General features: G+C 41.3%; 1 protein-coding gene across 1 annotated transcript; it reads left to right on the top strand.

Annotated features, from left to right (window-relative positions):
* The first annotated feature begins 19,124 nt into the window (after positions 1-19,124).
* Positions 19,125-20,059, top strand: LOC114197372 (alpha-tubulin N-acetyltransferase 1). The gene has a single exon (XM_088022255.1). The coding sequence runs from the start codon at positions 19,127-19,129 to the stop codon at positions 20,057-20,059; it is 933 nt and encodes a 310-aa protein (XP_087878381.1). The 5' UTR covers positions 19,125-19,126.
* Positions 20,060-20,569: the final 510 nt, after the last annotated feature.

Below are 20,569 nucleotides of genomic sequence, written 5' to 3' on the forward strand. Positions count from 1 at the left end.
TCAATCTCTGGTGCAGAGAGATGTGTTTGTATTGAAACTCTACTCATCTGTGACTGCAACCTCCCCCTCACAAAACATCCCCTGTCATTTCAATGAGCATCTTTGCCACCGCCTGCCACTCACAACAAACACATAGTTGCCCTAATAAAACAGAGGACTAAAGTCCACTTCTCTTTTCCATGATACACCAGCCAGGAACTCAGTGCTCTAATTACCAACTATTTTTTGATAAGATTGGTAGCCATACCAATGCTTGAAGTGTTTGTGTTATGACTGGGTGTTGTAAATTTAATTATACCTCCTTACCCAAATCAATGGAAGATTAAATCACACTTAACATAACACAAGGTATTGTTTTTCCTGAAATTTAGCAGCAGTGCTGTAATCTGAGGTAAACCACAGGTTTATGTTTTTTCTACTCATGATCTGGTCTTTCTCACTTAGCTTGTTCTGGCCTCTGCCTCCCCTCTAGAGTTTTGCCATCTGAATAAGCTGCTGATTGCTCTACAATCTTACATAAGCACCTCACCTAGGTGGATGTGGGGCCTACAGGTGGCTCTACTGCGATTTACAGCACCTGTTGAAATCGGTGAGCTTATCCAGTTCAGTGGCATGCCACAAGTTCTAAACCCACACACCTTCACAAGGGAATTTGACCATCCATCAAATGGAGGCATCTTTCATCCCCCTCACACAGAATGACAACCCTCACTTCTCCCTGGACCTAGGAACTAACAATAAAATTTGTCTATGCCAAGCTTTTTCAGTTTTTTAATTGAAGTATAATTACCATACAGTGTTATATTAGATTCAGGAGTATATCATAGGGATTCAACAATTCTCTACATTACTCAGTGGTCACCACCATAATAAGTATGGTGACCATCTGTCACCATGCAATGTTATTACAATATTATTGACTCTATTTCCTGTGCTGTACTTTCATCTTCATGACTTCTTCATTTTGTAACTGGAAGTTTGTACCTCTCCATCCCCTTTATCTACTTTGCCCATCTCCCCTCCCCCCTTCCCCTCTGCAACCATCAGTTTGTTCTCTGTATTTAAGACTCTGGTGTTTGTTTCTCTGTTCATTTTGACTTTGCAACGTTGCTCACCTTTTCTGTTCCTTCTGTATCTCAGGGCTCGTCTTCTACTGAGAGCATTGTGGTGCAGTAAAAAGATGCCAATGCCAGTCCAGGTGTCAGAGTGTCAGACAGACCTGGGTTGAATTCTGTTTCTGCTACCTACCATCTGCATAACTTAGAAACTGAAACCCTTTTGAACTTCAGGTTCCTCACTGGAAAATGAGGATCATATCTCCCTCACAGAGTTGTTATAGATTAATACTATGTGTACAGCAACTTTCATGTAGAGATGTTCAGTCAACTTGGATGCCCTGTTCTTCCCTCGGCCATCTGCACCTATCCCTACCACCTAAACCAGCCTACCTGACTTTCCCACACAGGAAACTGCCAGCTTCTATTCTTTTCCTCTAATCATATTTCCCAGATCCTCTTTCAAACCTGTGTACCCACAACCTCAGCTTGGGAAGCCAGGACCAGAAATGTGTTGTTGGTGGGTCAGTTATCTGGGATGCCAGGTTGCAAAAAGAACTATTTTTTTTAGGACAAAAACAGACAAGGAGAAAAGCCATAAGAGGCTTAACTATAGGAAACAAACAGGGTTGCTGGAAGGGAGGTGGGTGGGGGGATGGGGTAACTGGGTGATAGGAATTATTATTTTTTTTACGTTCAATAAGCCACTGTATAGTACATCATTAGTTTTTGATGTAGTCCTCAATGATTCATTAGTTATGTATAAACACCCAGTATTCATCACAACACATGATGTTCTTAATACCCATCACCCTGTTTCCCCCTCCCTCCACCCTCCTCTCCTCTGAGACCCTCAGTTCTTTTCCCAGGGTCCATAGTCTCTCATGGTTCATCTCCCTCTCTGATTTCTCCCCCTTCAGATTTCCCTCCCTTCCACTATGGTCCTCCATGCTATTGCTTATGTTCCACATATGACTGAAACCATATGATAATTGTCTTTCTCTGCTTGACTTACTTCACTTAGCATAATCCCCTCCAGTTCCATCCATGTCAGTGCAAATGGTGGGTATTGATCCTTTCTGGTGGCGGAGTAATATTCCATTGTATATATGAACCACATCTTCTTTATCCGTTCATCTGTTGAAGGGCATCTTGCCTCCTTCCACAGTTTGATGATTATGGACACTGCTGTTATGAATATTGAGGTGCATGTGCCCCTTCTTTTCATTACATCTGCATCTTTGGGGTAAATACCTAGTAGTGCAATTGCTGGGTCATAGGATAGTTCTATTTTTAACATCTTGAGGAACATCCATACTGTTTTCCAAAGTGGATGTAACAGCTTGCATTCCCACCAACAGTGTAAGAGAGTTCCCCTTTCTCCACATCCTCACCAACATTTGTTTCCTGTTTTGTTAATTTTTCCCATTCTAACTGGTGTAAGGTGGTATCTCGTTGTGGTTTTGATTTCTATTTCCCTGATGGCTAATGAGGTTGAGCATTTTTTTATGTGTCTGTTAGCCATTTGTATGTCTTCTTTGGAGAAGTGTCCATTCATGTCTTCTGCCCATTACTTGACTGGGTTATTTGTTTTTTGAGTGTTGAGTTTAAAAAGTTCTTTATAGATCTTGGATACCAGACCTTTTTTTAAATTAACAGAATGTATTATTTGTTTCAGAGGTACAGGTCCGTGATTCATCAGTCTTACACAATTCACAGTGCTAACCATAGCACAGACCCTCCCCAATGTCCATCACGCAGACACCCATTCCCTCCCACCCCCCTCCACTCCAGCAACCCTCAGTTTGTTTCCTGAAATTAAGACCCTCTTATGGTTTGTCTCCCCCTCTGGTTTTGTCTTATTTCATTTTTCCGTCCCTTCCCGTATGATCCTTTGTCTTGATTCTTAAATTCCTCATATCAGTGAGATCATATGATCATTGTCTTTCTCTGGTTGACTTATTTCACTTAAAATAATACCTTCTAGTTCCAACCATGTCGTTGCAAATGGCAAGAAGTTATTTTTTACAGGCTGCATAATATTCCATTGTATATATATACCAAATCTTCTTTATCAATTCATCTGTTGATGGACATCTAGGATCTTCAATAGTTTGGCTATTGTAGACATTGCTGCTATTGGGGTGCAGGTGCCCCTTTGGATCACTACATTTGTATCTTCGGGGTAAATACCCAGTAGTGCAATTGCTGGGTCGTAGGGTAGTTCTATTTTCAATTTTTTTTTTAATTTTTTATTGTTATGTTAATCACCATACATTACATCATTAGTTTTTGATGTAGTGTTCCATGATTCATTGTTTGTGCATAACACCCAGTGCTCCACGCAGAATGTGTCCTCTTTAATACCCATCACCAGGCTAAACCATCCCCCTACCCACCTCCCCTCTAGAACCCTGTTTGTTTTTCCGACTCCATCGTCACTCATGGTTTGTCTCCCCCTCTGACTTACTCCCCTTCATTCTTCCCCTCCTGCTATCTTCTTCTTTTTCTTTTCTCTTAACATATGTTGCATTATTTGTTTCAGAAGTACAGATCTGTGATTCAACAGTCTTGCACAATTCACAGCACTCACCATACCACATACCTACCCAATGTCTATCACCCAGCCAGCCCATCCCTCCCCCCCCACCACTCCAGCAACACTCAGTTTGTTTCCTGAGATTAAGAATTCCTCATATCAGTGAGGTCATATGATATATGTCTTTCTCTGATTGACTTATTTCACTCAGCATAACACCCTCCAGTTCCATCCACATCGTTGCAAATGGCAAGATCTCATTCCTTTTGATGGCTGCATAATATTCCATTGTGTATATATACCACCTCTTCTTTAGCCATTCATCTGTCGATGGACATCTTGGCTCTTTCCACAGTTTGGCTCTTGTGGACATTGCTGCTATAAACACTGGGGTGCACGTACTCCTTCGGATCCCTACATTTGTACCTTTGTGGTAAATACCCAGTAGCACAATTGCTGGATCATATGGTAGCTCTATATTCAACTGTTTGAGGAACCTCCATACTCTTTTCCAGAGTGGTTCCACCAGCTTGCATTCCCACCAACAGTGTAGGAGGGTTCCCCTTTCTCCACATCCCAACCAACATCTGTCGTTTCCTGACTTGTTAATTTTAGCCATTCTGACTGGTGTGAGGGGGTATCTCATTGGGGTTTTGATTTGGATTTCCCTGATGCCGAGCAATGTTGAGCACTTTTTCATATGTCTGTTGGCCATTTGGATGTCTTCTTTGGAAAAATGTCTGTTCATGTCTTCTGCCCATTTCTTCATTGGATTATTTGTTCTTTGGGGGTTGAGTTTGATAAGTTCTTTATAGATTTTGGATACTAGCCCTTTATCTGATATGTCATTTGCAAATATTTTCTCCCATTCTGTCGGGTGTCTGTTGGTTTTGTGGACTGTTTCTTTTGCTGTGCAAAAGCTTTTTATCTTGATGAAATCCCAATAGTTCATTTTTGCCCTTGCTTCCCTTGCCTTTGGCAATGTTTCTAGGAAGAAGTCGCTGTGGCTGAGATAGAAGAGGTTGCTACCTGTGTTCTCCTTTAGGATTTTGATGGACTCCTGTCTCACATTTAGGTCTTTCAACCATTTGGAGTCTATTTTTGTGTGTGGTGTAAGGAAATGGTCCAGTTTCATTCTTCTGCATGTGGCTCTCCAATTTTCCCAACACCATTTGTTGAACACACTGTCTTTTTTCCATTGGACATTCTTTCCTGCTTTGTCAAAGATGAGTTGACCATAGAGTTGAGGGTCCATTTCTGGGCTCTCTATTCTGTTCCATTGATCTATGTGTCTGTTTTTGTGCCAGTACCATACTGTCTTGATGATGACAGCTTTGTAATAGAGCTGGAAGTCCGGAATTGTGATGCCGCCAGCTTTGCTTTTCTTTTTCAATATTCCTCTGGCTATTCGGGGTCTCTTCTGGCTCCATGCAGATTTTAGGATTATTTGTTCTATTTCGTTGAAAAAAGTGGATGGTATTTTGATGGGGATTGCATTGAATGTGTAGATTGCTCTAGGTAGCATTGACATCTTCACAATGTTGGTTCTTCCAATCCATGAGCATGGAACGTTTTTACATGTCTTCGTGTTTTCCTCAATTTCTTTCATGAGTATTTTATAGTTTTCTGAGTACAGATCCTTTGCCTCTTTAGTTAGATTTATTCCTAGGTATCTTATGGTTTTGGGTGCAATTGTAACTGGGATCGATTCCTTGAATTGTCTCTCTTCTGTCTTGTTGGTGTATAGGAATGCCACTGATTTCTGTGCATTAATTTTATATCCTGCTACTTTACTGAATTTCTGTATGAGTTCTAGCAGTTTTGGGGTGGAATCTTTTGGGTTTTCCACACAAAGTATCAGATCATCTGCAAAGAGTGAGAGTTTGACTTCCTCTTTGCCGATTTGGATGCCTTTGATTTCTTTTTGTTGTCTGATTGCTGTGGCTAGGACTTCTAATACTATGTTGAATAGCAGTGGTGAGAGTGGACATCCCTGCCGCGTTCCTGATCATAGGGGAAAAGCTCTCAGCTTTTCCCCATTGAGAATGATATTCGTTGTGGGTTTTTCATAGATTGCTTTATGATATTGAGGTGTTTACCCTCTATCCCTATACTCTGAAGAGTTTTGATCAAGAAAGGATGCTGTACTTTGTCAAATGCTTTTTCGGTATCTATTGAGAGGATCATATGGTTCTTGTTCTTTCTTTTGTTAATGTATTGTATCACATTGATTGATTTGCAGATGTTGAACCAACCTTGCAGTCCAGGGATAAATCCCACTTGGTCATGGTGAATAATCCTTTTAATGGACTGTTGGATCCTATTGGCTAGTATTTTGGTGAGAATTTTTGCATCCATATTCATCAAGGATATTGATCTGTAATTCTCCTTTTTGATGGGGTCTTTGTCTGGTTTTGGATCAAGGTAATGCTGGCCTCATAAAATGAGTTTGGAAGTTTTCCTTCCATTTCTATTTTTTGGAACAGTTTCAGGAGAATAGGTATTAATTCTTCTTTAAATGTCTCATAGAATTCCCCTGGGAAGCCATCTGGGCTTTTGTTTGTTGGGAGATTTTGGATGACTACTTCAATTTCCTTAGTGGTTATAGGTCTCTTCAGGTTTTCTATTTCTTCCTGGTTCAATTTTGGTAGTTGATACATCTCTAGGAATGCACCCATTTCTTCCAGGTTATCCAAGTTGCTGGCATAGAGTTGCTCATAATATGTTCTTACAATTGTTTGTATTTCTTTGGTGTTGGTTGTGATCTCTCCTCTTTCATTCATGATTTTGTTGATTTGGGTCATTTCTCTTTTCTTTTTGATCAGTCTGGCCAGGGGTTTATCAATCTTGTTAATTCTTTCAAAGAACCAGCTCCTAGTTTCGTTGATCTGTTCTACTGTTCTTTTGGTTTCTAGTTCATTGATTTTTCCTATGATCTTTATTATTTCTTTTCTCCTGCTGGGTTTAGGCTTTATTTGCAATTCTTTCTCCAGCTCCTTTAGGTGTAGGGTTAGGTTGTGTATTTGAGACCTTTCTTGTTTCTTGAGAAAGGCTTGTATTGCTAGAGACTTTCCTCTCAGGACTGCCTTTACTGTAACCCAAAGATTATGAACAGTTGTGTTTTCATTTTCATTGGTTTCCATGAATTTTTTAAATTCTTCTTTAATTTCCTGGTTGACCCATTCATTCTTTAGTAGGATGCTCTTTAGCCTCCATATACTTGAGTTCTTTCCGACTTTCCTCTTGTGATTGAGTTCTAGTTTCAAAGCATTGTGGTCTGAAAATATGCAGGGAATAATCCCAATCTTTTGGTACCGGTTGAGACCTGATTTGTGACATAGGATGTGATCAATTCTGGAGAATGTTCCATGGGCACTAGAGAAGAATGTGTATTCTGTTGCTTTGGGATGGAATGTTCTGAATATGTCTGTGAAGTCCATTTGGTCCAGTGTTTCATTTAAAGTCTTTATTTCCTTGTTGATCTTTTGCTTAGATGATCTGTCGATTTCAGTTAGGGGGTGTTAAAGTCCCCCACTATCATTGTATTGTTGTCAATGTGTTTCTTTGCTTTTGTTATTAATTACCTTATATAATTGGCTGCTCCCATGTTAGGGGCATAGATATTTCAATTGTTAGATCTTCTTGTTGGATGGACCCTTTAAGTAGGATATAGTGTCCTTCTTCATCTCTTATTACAGTCTTTGTTTTAAAATCTAATTTGTCTGATATAAGGATTGCCACCCCAGCTTTCTTTTGGTGTCCATTAGCATGGTAAATGGTTTTCCACCCCTCACGTTCAATCTGGGGGTGACTTTGGGTCTAAAATGAGTGTCTTGCAGACAGCATATCGATGGATCTTGTTTTTTAATCCAATCTGATAGCCTGTGTCTTTTGATTGGGGCATTGAGCCCATTTACATTCAGGGTAACTATTGAAAGGTATGAATTTATTGCCATTGTATTGCCTGTAAGGTGACTGTTACTGTATATTGTCTGTGTTCCTTTCTGATATATGCTGCTTTTCAGCTCTCTCTTTGCTTAGAGGACCCCTTTCAATATTTCTTGTAGGGCTGGTTTCGTGTTTGCAAATTCCTTTAGTTTTTGTTTGTCCTGGAAGCTTTTTATCCTTCCTTCTAGTTTCAATGACAGCCTAGCTGGATATAGTATTCTTGGCTGCATATTTTTCTCGTTTAGTGCTCTGAAGATATCATGCCAGTCCTTTCTGGCCTGCCAGGTCTCTGTGGATAGGTCTGTTGCCAATCTAATATTTCTACCATTGTAGGTTACATATCTCTTCTCCCGAGCTGCTCTCAGGATTTTCTCTGTCTCTGAGACTAGTAAGTTTTACTATTAGATGTCAGGGTGTTGACCTATTTTTATTGATTTTGAGAGGGGTTCTCTGTGCCTCCTGGATTTTGATGCCTGTTTCTTCCTCACATTAGGGAAGTTCTCTGCTATTATTTGCTCCAATATACCTTCTGCCCCTCTCTCTCTTTCTTCTTCTTCTGGGATCCCAATTATTCTAATGTTTCATCTTATCATATCGCTTATCTCTCGAATTCTGCCCTCGTGATCCTGTAGTTGTTTCTCTCTTTTGCTCAGCCTCTTTATTTTCCATCATTTGGTCTTCTATATCGCTGATTCTCTCTTCTGCCTCATTTTCCTAGCAGTTAGTGCCCCCATTTTTTATTGCACCTCATTAATAGCCTTTTTGATTTCGACTTGGTTAGATTTTAGTTCTTTTATTTCTCCAGAAAGGGTTTCTCTAATAACTTCCACGCTCTTTTCAAGCCCAGCTAGTATCTTTAAAGTCATGATTGTGAACTCTAGGTCTGACATCGTACTAATGTCAGTATTGAGTAGGTCCCTGGCTGATGGTACTACCTCTTGTTCTTTTTGCTGAGGTGATTTTTTTCGTCTTGTCATTTTGTCTGAGGAGAATAGATGAATGAGAGAACAAAATGCTAACAGGTTAATAACATCCCCAGCAAATATACTTTATACAAATCAGAAAAGACCTGAAACCAGGGGAAAAGAAAGGGAAAGAAAGAAAAAAGAAAGAGAGAAAAAAAACAAAAAGAAAAAGATAAAAACAAAAACAGAACAATACAAAAAAAACAGAATATGATCAAATATGATCAGGCTAGTGCATAAATCAGTGCCACACACTAGATTTTGGGCGTATTTTGGTCTGTTAGAAAAAAGTGCCTCCTAAATTTTAAAGGAAGAAAGATTTATATATACAAAATAAGGGTTGATACAATGACGGGATGGAAGATGACTGTAAAGATGAAAATTATAAAAGATTTTATAAAAGGAATTGATAAGATAAGTCGTTTGAAAAAGAAAGAAGATTTAAAAAATAAAAAGCAAAAAGGGAGAGAATGTGATCAGGCAGGAGACTAGAACAAAGCCATACACTAGTGATTTAGGGTATATTTTGATCTGTTAGAAGAAACTGTATCTCAAAATTTTAAAGAGAGAACAACTTATATATATATGCCAAAAATAAGGGTAACTACTATGAAGGGATAAAATATGACTCTAAAAATGAAAAATAAAAAAATTTTTTTTTAAAAAGGGATTGATAAGATGTCGGTTGAAAAAGGGAAAAAGAAAAATTAAAAAAAAAACAGTTAAAAAATTAACTTTGATGAACTACTGAATCGTGGTAAAAAAAAAAGCCATGAATTCTATGTGCAGTATTCCCCTAGCGCTGGAGTTCTCCCGTTCTCCTTGATCGGTAAACTTGGTCTTGGCTTGCTGGCTGTTCGTGCTGATCTTCTGGGGGAGCGGCCTGTTGCCGTGGTTCCCAAATGTCTTTGCCGGAGGCGGAATTGCCTCGCCCTTCTCGGTCGGGCCTAAGCAAGCTGCTCGGGTTTGCTCTCAGGAGCTTTCCTTCCCTGCAAGCTCTCAGTACAGTTTTGGAGGACCAGGGCGAAAATGGTGGCCTCCCAATCTCCACCCGGAGGAGCTGAGAACTCGGGGCCCCGCTCCTCAGTGCGCCCCCAGAGAAAAGCAGTCACTCCCTTGTCCCTGGTCTCCGGCCGCACTCCGTGCTCACCCGGCCTGTGACCGAGCGTTTGTATCTCTGACACCCAACCCCGTGTGGAGTCTCCAAACCCAGCAGATCCCTGCGATGCGCTCCCGCGCCACTCCTCTCCGGGGAGGAAGGGGAGTCTCCCCAGATCTGCCGCTTGTTGGGTCCCTGCTGGAGGAGCAGTGGCCCAACTGGGACGCGGATCACAGTTTATGGCAACCCGGAGCTGAGAGCCGTCGCCTCCGCTCCGTCTCTGCAGCTGGCTTCCCCGCTCAGATACCTGGGAGCTCTGCTGCACTCAGGCACCCCCGGTTTTTCTGTGACCCCGAGGGTCCTGAGACCACATTGTCCTGCGAGGGTTCCACCCCCCGCTTAGCCACTGGAGCGACGTCCCTCAGCGGAGCCGACTTCTAAAAGTTCTGATTTTGTGCTCCGCGGCTCTATCACTTGCCAGAAGCGGCCGACGGAGGCCCCCTCCCCCGCCATCTATCCTCCTGAATATCGCCTTGGATTCACTTCTCCGCATGTCCTACCTTCCAGAAAGTGGTCGCTTTTCTGTTCAGAGTTGTTGCTATTCTTCTCTTCGATCGCCTATTGAGTTCGTAGGTGTTCAGAATGGTTTGATCCCTATTCAGCTGATTTCCTGAGACCAGATGAAATCCAGGTCTCCTACTCCTCCACCATCTTGCTCCGCCCCCCCTATTTTCAACTTTTTGAGGAACCTCCGTACTGTTTTCCAGAGTGGCTGCACCAGCTTGCATTCCCAGCAACAGTGTAGGAGGGTTCCCATTTCTCTGCATCCTTGCCAACATCTGTCATTTCCTGACTTGTTAATTTTAGCCAGCCTCACTGCTGTGAGGTAGTACTCATTGTGGTTTTGATTTGTATTTCCCTGATGCCGAGTGATGTTGAGCACTTTTTCATGTGTCTGTTGGCCATTTGGATGTCTTCTTTGCAGAAATGTCTGTTCATGTGTTCTGTCCATTTCTTGATTGGATTATTTGTTCTCTGGGTGTTGAGTTTGATAAGTTCTTTGTAGATTTTGGCAGTTTATGGCAAAATCGTGGATCCACGATCCATGATCCATATTACTAGCCCTTTATCTGATATGTCATTTGCAAATATCTTCTCCCATTCTGTCAGTTGTCTTTGGTTTTATTGACTGTTTCCTTTGCTGTGCAAAAGCTTTTTTATCTTGATGAAGTTCCAGTAGTTCATTTTTGCCCTTGCTTCCCTTGCCTTTGGCGATGTTTCTAGGAAGAAGTTGCTGCAGCTGAAGTCGAAGAGGTTGCTGCCTGTGTTCTCAAGGATTTTGATGGATTCCTCAATTCACATTGAGGTTTTTCATCCATTTTGAGTTTATCCTTGTGTATGGTGTTAGAGAATCATCCAGTTTCATTCTTCTATATGTAGCTGTCCAATTTTCCCAGCATCACTTATTGAAGAGACTGTCTTTTTTCCACTGGATATTTTTTCCCTATTTGACAAAGATTAGTTGACCAAAGAGTTGAGGGTCCATTTCTAGAGTCTCTATTCTGTTCCATTGGTCTATGTGTCTGTTTTTGTGCCAATACCATGCTGTCTTGGTGATCACAGCTTTGTAATATAACATGATGTCAAGCAATGTGATACCCCCAGCTTTGTTTTTCTTTTTCATCATTCCCTTGGAGATTCAGGGTCTTTTCTGGTTCCATACAAATTTTAGGATTGTTTGTTCCAGCTCTCTGAAAAATCCCAGTGGTATTTTAATAGGGATGGCATTGAAAGTGTAAATTGCTCTGGGCAGGATAGACATTTTAACAATGTTTATTCTTCCAATCCCTGAGCATGAAATGTTTTTGCATCTCTTTGTGTCTTCCTCAGTTTCTTTCATGAGTGTTCTGTAGCTTCTAGAGTATAGATCTTTTACCTCGTTCATTAGGTTTATTCCGAGGTATCTTATGGTTTTTGGTGCTATTGTAAATGGAATCGATTCTGTAATTTCTCAAATAATCTTTGACAAAGCAGGAAAAAATGTGCAATGGAAAAAAGACAGTCTCTTCAATAAATGGTGCTGGGAAAATTGGACAGCTATATACAGAAGAATGAAATTTGACCATTATCTTACACCATACACAAAGATAAGCTGTAAATGGATGAAAGACCTCAAATGTGAGACAGGAATCTGTCAAAATCCTAGAGGAGAACATAGGCAGTAACCTCTTTGACATCAGCCACAGCAACTTCTTTCAAGACATGTCCTCAGGGGCTCCTGGGTGGCTCAGTCATTAAGCGTCTGCCTTTGGCTCAGGTCATGATCCCAGGGTCCTGGGATCGAGCCCCGCTTCAGGCTCCCTGCTCAGCAGGAAGCCTACTTCTCCCTCTTCCTCTCCCCCTGCTTGTGTTCACTCTATCACTGTGTCTCTCTCTGTCAAATAAATAAATAAAATCTTTTTTATTTTTTTAATTTTATTATGTTATGTTAGTCACCATACAATACATCATTAGTTTTTGATGTGGTGATCCACGATCCATTGTTTTCATATAAGATCCAGTGCTCCATGCAGTACGTGCCCTCCTTAATACCCATCACCGGGCTAACCAATCCCCCTTCCCCCCCAAAAACCCTGTTTGTTTCTCAGAGTCCATAGTCCCTCGTGGTTCATCTCTCCCTCTGATGCCCCCCTTCATTTTTCCCTTCCTTCTCCTAATGTCCTCCATGCTATTCCTTATGTTCCACAAATAAAATCTTAAAAAAAAAAGATACATCCCCAAAGGCAGAGAAACGAAAGCAAAAATGGACTTTTGGTACTTCATCAAGATAAAAAGCTTCTGCACAGCAAAAGAAACAGTCAACAAAACAAAGAGGCAACCCACGGAATGGAAGAAGATATTTGCAAATGACATAACAGATAAAGGGCTGGTATCCAAGATCCATAAAGAACTTCTCAAACTCAACACCCAAAAAACAAATAATCAAGTCAAAAAATGGGCAGAAGACATGAACAGACACTTCGCCAAAAAAGACATACAAATGGCTAACAGAGACATGAAAAACTGTTCAACATCATTAGCCATCAGGGAAATTCAAATCAAAACCACATTGAGGTACCACCTTACACCAGTTAGAATGGCAAAAATTGACAAGAAACAACAAATTTGGAGAGGTTGTGGAGAAAGGGGAACACTCTCACACTGTTGGTGGGAATGCAAGTTGGTACAGCCACTTTGGAAAACAGTGTGGAGGTGCCTCAAAAAATTAAAAATAGAGCTACCCTATGACCCAGCAATTGCACTGCTGGGTATTTACCCCAAAGACACAGATGTAGTGAAGAGAAGGGCCATATGCACCCCAGTGTTCATAGCAGCAATGTCTGCAATAGCCAAACTGTGGGAAGAGCCGAGATGCCCTTCAACAGATGAATGGATAAAGAAGATGTGGTCCATATATACAATGGAATATTACTCAGCCATCAGAAAGGATGAATACCCAACTTTTACATCAACATGGATGGGACTGAAGGAGATTATGCTAAGTGAAATAAGTCAAGCAGAGAATGTCAATTATCATATGGTTTCACTTATTTGTGGAACATAAGGAATAGCATGGAGGACATTAGGAGAAGGAAGGGAAAAATGAAGGCGGGGAAATCGGAGGGGGAGATGAACTATGAGAGACCATGGACTCAGAGAAACAAACCAAGGGTTTTAGAGGGAAGGCGGTGGGGGGATGTGTTAGCTCGGTGATGGGTATTAAGGAGGGCACATACTGCATGGAACACTGGGTGTTGTCCGAAAACAGTGAATCATGGATCATTGCATTGAAAACTGGTGAATATTGTATGGTGACTAACATAACATAATAAAAGGAAAGAAAAGGAAATGGGAAAATATTTGCCAACCACATATCTGATGAAGTGTTAATATTCAAAATATATAAAGAACACTTACCACACAATAGCAATAAACAAACAAATTAAGAAATGGGCAAAGGACCTGGACAGTACTTTATTTTGTTGCTCAGATTGTTCCAGCTCTGGCCATTGGGAGCTCTATCCATTAGCTCCTGTGTCCTTTCTTAATACATCAATGTGAGGCTTTTCAATTTGGTTTTATTTTTTGTTTTTTCTTTGTTTATTTGTTTTGCTTTTTGAGCACTTTCTTACTTTCTGGCACCTCAAAATGCTCCAGGCTTGTCTTGTATGTTTTATGCCCCTGTCTAGAAACAATTTCTTCAAGGAGCTTTGTTTCATTTTATGAAGAATGATATTAGAAACCAAAACCTGAGCACTTGGTATGCTCATTGCTACTAGTTTGTCACTTCTTCCAGGACTTCTCAGCTGACAAAGAAAATATAATGAATATTCTAACTGGTGTGTATATGTGTGTATGTTTCTATATGTAACCAACTGTATTTAAATCAAAGCAAACATGAGTTTACACTGATAACTCTCACTGTAATCCATTACTACATGGATCATTCTAGCCTCCTCTCCTTTCCCACCTTCAAACTTTGACTCCAACAGTGAGAAACCTGATACCTACCATCCACCATCTATTTTCCTAATCATTCATTTCCAGTGTACACATATAGTTGAATCAGAATTATTAACTTGAACACTTTCCCCTTTCCATGGGTATTAATATCATTATCAACCATGGGACGATACCTATGAACAGTTCCTTTGCCGTTAGTCTTACAGATCCCTCTCATTTTCAAAGTTATTGAGGTCACCCCCTCCAGCGAAGTTGTTTCACACATTGTAGCATAGATTCTCTCATCACAGTCTGCATTGTTCCCTAGGATTCCTTGACTTCCTAAATAATTTTTTTCAATTTTCATAAATTAAGGTTTACTCTTAATGCTGTAAAATTCTATTGGCTTTGACAATGCACAATTATATGTATCTACCTTTACATTATCATACAGAATAGTTTCATTGCCCTAAAAACTCACCTATGCTTCACCTGTTAACCCTTTCCCTGCTCTCCCTGAATCCCTGACAACCACCGACACTTATACTATCCCCATAGTTTTGCTTTTTCTAATGTCATACAATTGGAATCTTACAGCATGTAGCCTTTACAGACTGGCTTCTTTGACTTAGCAATATGCATTTAGGTTTCACCTATGTCTTCTCATATTTTGGTAGTTGATTTCTTTTTATCACTGACTAATATTTCATTGTATGAATATCCCACAATTTGTTGATCCATTCACCTATTGAAGGACATCTTGTCTGCTTCAATTTTTGGCAATTATGAATAAAAGTGCTGTAAATCTTTGCATGCAGGTTTTTGTCTTAGAGATAGATTTTCAAATAATTTGGGCAATGCCTACAAGCACAGTTGCTGGATCACACAATAAGATTATGTTTAGCCTTGTAAATACCCTCCAAAGTGACACATAAAATTAGCCATCACAATCATGCACCATGATCTATTTGTTTTGTTTTGTTTTTGAGGGGTTATACCGGTGAGTTAAATAGGAATGTATAATGGGAACTACTATGAGAGTGGCACTAATCTCTGTCATTCTGCCTAGGATGATGTGCTCTATTTTATGTACTGTCTTGGTTAGTGGAAGTGGGGGAGGGTGAGTTGCACGGTGTTATGGATTTCAATTTGGCCTTTCTACTATGATAAGTCTTACTCCATGGATGAGATATGAGATATGAGAAAACTGCCAAGTCCTAAGTATGTTCATCCTGCAAGTTCATCTTATCTTTAAGGCATCAGTGCATACAGGAACTGAAAAAATGGCCTCTGATTGTGTCTATGGACCTCTTGCACCCATTGTGAAAAGGACCTGGGCCAGAACTCTGTCACCTGACTTCCTCACCCTCTTATTTTAACAGGAAGACTAGGATGCTCCCTGGAGCCTCTAATATTAGCATCAGCTCAGACTATACATCCAATAGCCTTAAAAGATCTGGATTTTTCTCTTTCTCCAAAGTATAGTTACTTGTGAAATAATTTGGTGCATCACTATTGTATACACTTGATGAGGTATTGTAGGGTCCTTCCTCAAGAGGACTGGATCTCCTTTCAATCAATGGGTTCTAAGTCTGAGAACTGCCTCAGGACTGAACATTGGGTAAGGAATTGTAACTTAGCTTTGAGGTAGCTGACATCAGCCATATATATGGAACAAATATATATCCTTAATGACTGCCCATCCCTCTTGTCCCTAGGAGTACCAACTTCTATTACCCATTGCTCTAGATCCCTCTGAGTCAGGGCAATGGTGAACATTCTGACATTCAAATCTTGCTATTATAGTAATCACAACTTCCTTCCCTCTAAAGGCTAACTAAGGCCACTTGTCCTCTGCTAGTCCAGAATCGTATCATCCTCACTGACACTGTGGAGCCCAGTTCAATAAATATTTCCTACCTCAGCCCCAGACTACAGAAGACAGTCAGTATCTGGCTTCTCAATGATGATGCCCCCTAATCAGTACATTCTTTGTAACTTTAATGAAAGGAATATCTTCCGAGCTCTCCTGAAGAACATATCCAGTTGCTTGGTTTGGGTTGTATAATAGATTCATTCTAGCACATCCAACTCTCAAACACTTTATCCCTTCCTCAATACTCTCAGGTGGCCTGGCACCTTCACCATAACTTTTTTCAAGTCCTACAAGTATCCCAGCAGCATATTAGGACCATCTCTGGGGAACTGAGTCATAAGTATTGCCTCAGATCAATAAGTAGTCTCCTAGTCAGTCTCCTATTCTCCCCGCCCCCCCATGGTCTAACATTCTCAAGCTCGTCCCCCAGGTAAGCACTCCTGTGTGCTGGAACATACTACTTGCGACTCCTTCAGTGAATAATTCTCCCTGATCTCCCTCTTATAAGGCAGAAACAGCACTAACCCAGCTGGCTCTACTGAGACTTTAACCAATGGCCAGGAGTGGAGGGGGCAAATCTTGAGTTAGACAAGTATTGTCTTACAAGGCATCTGTTTTAGTCAAAGTCTCTTTAGAGCCTTCAGCCAATGGGAATGTGAAGACTGAGATCTCCTATCCAAGGAGAGTGGCCCATTTCTATAGGCTGAGAAAATTCAGAGGATTCTGGAATTCAGTGTTATCAAACACATTTGTGAATATGTTCCTATTTCTTCCCCAGGGCCCTGCTATTGGTCTAAGAAACATGTAAAAAGCAACCTTCATTCACTGTGGGTGGGGAATGTAAACTGGTGCAGCCACTACCGAAAACAATACAGATATTCCCTCCAAAATAAAAATAGAAATGTCATATGATACAGTAATTCCACTATTAGGTATTTACCCAAATAAAACAAAAACACTAATTCAAAAAGATATACACATCCCTATGTTTATTGCAGCAATATTTACAATAGCCAAGATATGGAGGCAACCCAAGTGTCCATCCATATGAATGGATAAAGAAGACGTGGTGTATATATACACAATGGAATATTACTCAGCCACAAAAAGAATGAGATCTTGCCTTTTTTAAAAGATTTTATTTATTTATTTGGCAGAGAGAGAGGGAACACAAGCAGGAGGAGAGGGAGAGGGAGAAGCAGGCTTCCTGCTGAGCAGGGACCCAGGACCCTGGGATCATGACCCGAGCGGAAGGCAGACGCTTAATGACTGAGCCACCCAGGCACCCCGAGATCTTGCCATTTGTGACAACATGGATGAACCTAGAGGACATTATGTTGAGTGAAATAAATCAGAGAAAGAGAAATGCCATATGATTTCATTCATATGTAGAATATAAAAAGCAAAACAAACAAGCAAATCAGAACCATAAATATAAAGAAATAAACTGGTGGTTGTCAGAGGGGAGGGAGTAGGTGATGGGCAAAATAGGTGAAGGGGAGTAGCAGCTACTGGCTTCCAGTTATGGAATCAACAAGTCACAGGGATGAAATGTTCAGCATAAGGAATATAGTCAATGGTATTGTTATCACATTGTATGGTGACAGAAGGTAGATACACTTATGGTGAGTATAGTATAACATATAGACTTGTCAAATTACTATGTTGTACACTGAAACGAATTAACATTGAGTGTCACCTATACTTCATTTAAAACAAAAGAGGAACATGTGGATGCTACAAATTCAACTTTCTATGAAGGTCAAGATGAGGTCCTAGGCTGGTATTTAGCACCATCTGCCCTCTGCAGGAGAGGAGGGTCTTTGAACACTACTATGGAGGCTTTCTGACTTTCATATCATGTCCTAAGATAGTAAATGGATGACCTGAGTTTGTCATCTTTTCTCGTTAAAGCATCAGTAGGATCCAGGAATAATCAACCAATCCCACTGCCCATAATGATCACCATTTCCTCCATGTGTCTCAAATGTCAAATATACTGCACAAGCCAGCACAACACCTTCCACTGACCATATTTTGCCCCAGTTCACCATAAAAGATAGTAATGACATGTTACAATATGCCAAGGGCAATCAACACTCCACTTACCACCAATGAAGGGGTTCTAGTCTCTTTTGGCCAGTGAGTGAGCCAATTCCCACCATTAGAATCTGCTTCCTGGAACCACAACTTGTTGTCATTGTTGGGTTCCCCAGCAGCACTCCCTGAGGTGAGGATTTGTTTGCAAGTGATTTATGAAGGTAGCACTTCCAAGAGAAACTAGTAAAGGAGTAGAAGAAGCAAGACTGGGAAGAAAACAAAACCATGCAGGTATGTGGTTTCAGTCAAAGATGTATGGAAGATAGCTTCAACCTGGTCCCACAAGAGAATTTTAGACCATAAAAGAAGCCTCAAGGCTGTACTGATGTGAAGCAAGAAAGCCAAGCTTTCACACTCCAGTGCCTATAAGTCATTGCCTAAGGGCCACTCCAGGGAGACACAAAATCTCAGGCACGTCAGGTTTATGCATGTGATCACAGAACAGGTTCCATTGCCCATGGGAAGTCATATGAAGAAGTATCACAATATGAATTAATGGACACAAAACCATACCAAATTCTATGTGGTGTTGAAGGACAACATGAGGACATGGCCAGCAAAATCCAGATAAAAAATTCTAAATGATAAATAATGTGATATTTTGAATAAAAAATTTCAAGGACACAAGAAATGGACAGGGAACTTTGTAGATTAAAATAAACTTTAAAGATATATTAACCAATAACAGTGAATCTACCTTCTTTTTATCACAATTCAATTAAGTTCTTTAAAAATGATGACTTTTAGGAGATAATTGGAAATGTGAACACTGAGTGGATATTTCATAATAAAAGGGTTTTTTTGGTACTTTTAAGATATGATAAAATTTAACATAAATGCTTGGAGAAAAAGAGTCATCCTTAATTTAAAGATATCTATAGATGAAGTGACATGAATTTGGAATTTGCTTTAAAAAAAACAGAGGGTGCAATTATTGGGGATATAAATGAGATAAGAGTGGTCATAATTTGATGATTATTAAAGCTGGATGATATACATGAGATTCATTCTATAATCCTGTTCACCTTTATATATGTTTAAAATTTGCCATAAGAATGGGCCATGGAGTTCTCGTTCGATGTGGATGCGCTGCTCCCGGAGCGGATCACGGTGCTGGATCAGCACCTGCGACCCCCAGCCCGCCGACCCGGAACCACAACGCCGGCCCGTGTTGATCTGCAGCAGCAAATTATGACCATTGTAGATGAACTGGGCAAGGCTTCTGCCAAGGCCCAGCATCTTCCTGCTCCCATCACCAGTGCATCAAGGATGCAGAGTAACCGCCATGTCATGTATGTGCTCAAAGACACTTCAGCGCGACCGGCTGGAAAAGGAGCCGTTATCGGCTTCCTTAAAGTTGGATACAAGAAACTCTTTGTACTGGATGATCGTGAGGCTCACAACGAGGTAGAACCACTGTGCATTCTAGACTTTTACATCTATGAGTCACTTCAGCGCCATGGCCATGGGCGAGAACTCTCCCACTATATGTTGCAGAAGGAGCGAGTTGAACCACACCAACTGGCCATTGACCGACCCTCACCGAAGCTGCTTAAGTTCCTGAATAAACATTACAACCTGGAGACCACAGTTCCACAGGTCAACAACTTTGTGATCTTCGAAGGCTTCTTTGCCCATCAGCATCCTCCAGCAAGAAAGCTGCCACCCAAGAGAGCAGAGGGAGACATTAAGCCATATTCCTCTAGTGACCGAGAATTTCTGAAGGTAGCTGTGGAACCTCCGTGGCCCCTAAACAGGGCCCCTCGCCGTGCTACGCCTCCAGCCCATCCACCCCCCCGCTCCAGCAGCCTGGGAAACTCACCAGAACGGGGTCCCCTCCGCCCCTTTGTGCCAGAGCAGGAGTTGCTGCGTTCCCTGCGCCTCTGCCCCCCACACCCTACCGCCCGCCTTCTGCTTGCTACCGACCCTGGGGGCAGCCCAGCCCAACGTCGGCGCACCAGCTCCCTTCCCCGTTCTGATGAGAGTCGATACTGACAGATAATTACCCCCCCCCCCCGCTTCCTTCCCTGGGAGACCTGGGGTAGGCAGAGCCCCTTCTCCCTGAGAACCCCAGGTCCACTTTTCCATTGTAGTCCCCAGGTTCCAGCGGAACCTGACAGAGCTCGTAGGATTCCCTCTTCCTCTTTCTTGGGCAAAGGTGTTGTCAGGGTCCCAGATGGCCTAATACTTTGTAGCTTTTCTTACTGTAGAAAGCACGCCTTCTTTCCTAAGTGGGCTCTGAACACTCCCACAAGATAGCCTGATTCGCTGCCAAATCCCTTGGTTGGGGGGCTCATACTCATTATCCAGAGAAGCACACTCTTGCTTGCTATTAGAATCTAGAACAGCTTAGGAAGGTCCAAGGGCCTCCTATGCCAGGGAAACCTTTTAAGGAGTCTTGTCCATGGAGTAAATCCCATAGTCCTTCTACAGTGTTACTGGTGGCTCAAATACTGTTTTGTGCTGCCTACCACACTTATTTTCTCAGCCTGCTGAAGCCAGCCA

This window comes from Eumetopias jubatus, unplaced genomic scaffold (assembly GCF_037043125.1).
Source record: "Eumetopias jubatus isolate StellerSeaLion01/CBP00866 unplaced genomic scaffold, mEumJub1_p1.0 scaffold_4, whole genome shotgun sequence".
Taxonomy (NCBI): domain Eukaryota; kingdom Metazoa; phylum Chordata; class Mammalia; order Carnivora; family Otariidae; genus Eumetopias; species Eumetopias jubatus.

Excerpts from the sequence above, each read along its gene's own strand:
- LOC114197372 (XM_088022255.1), top strand. The coding sequence starts at position 19,127 with ATGGAGTTCTCGTTCGATGTGGATGCGCTGCTCCCGGAGCGGATCACG.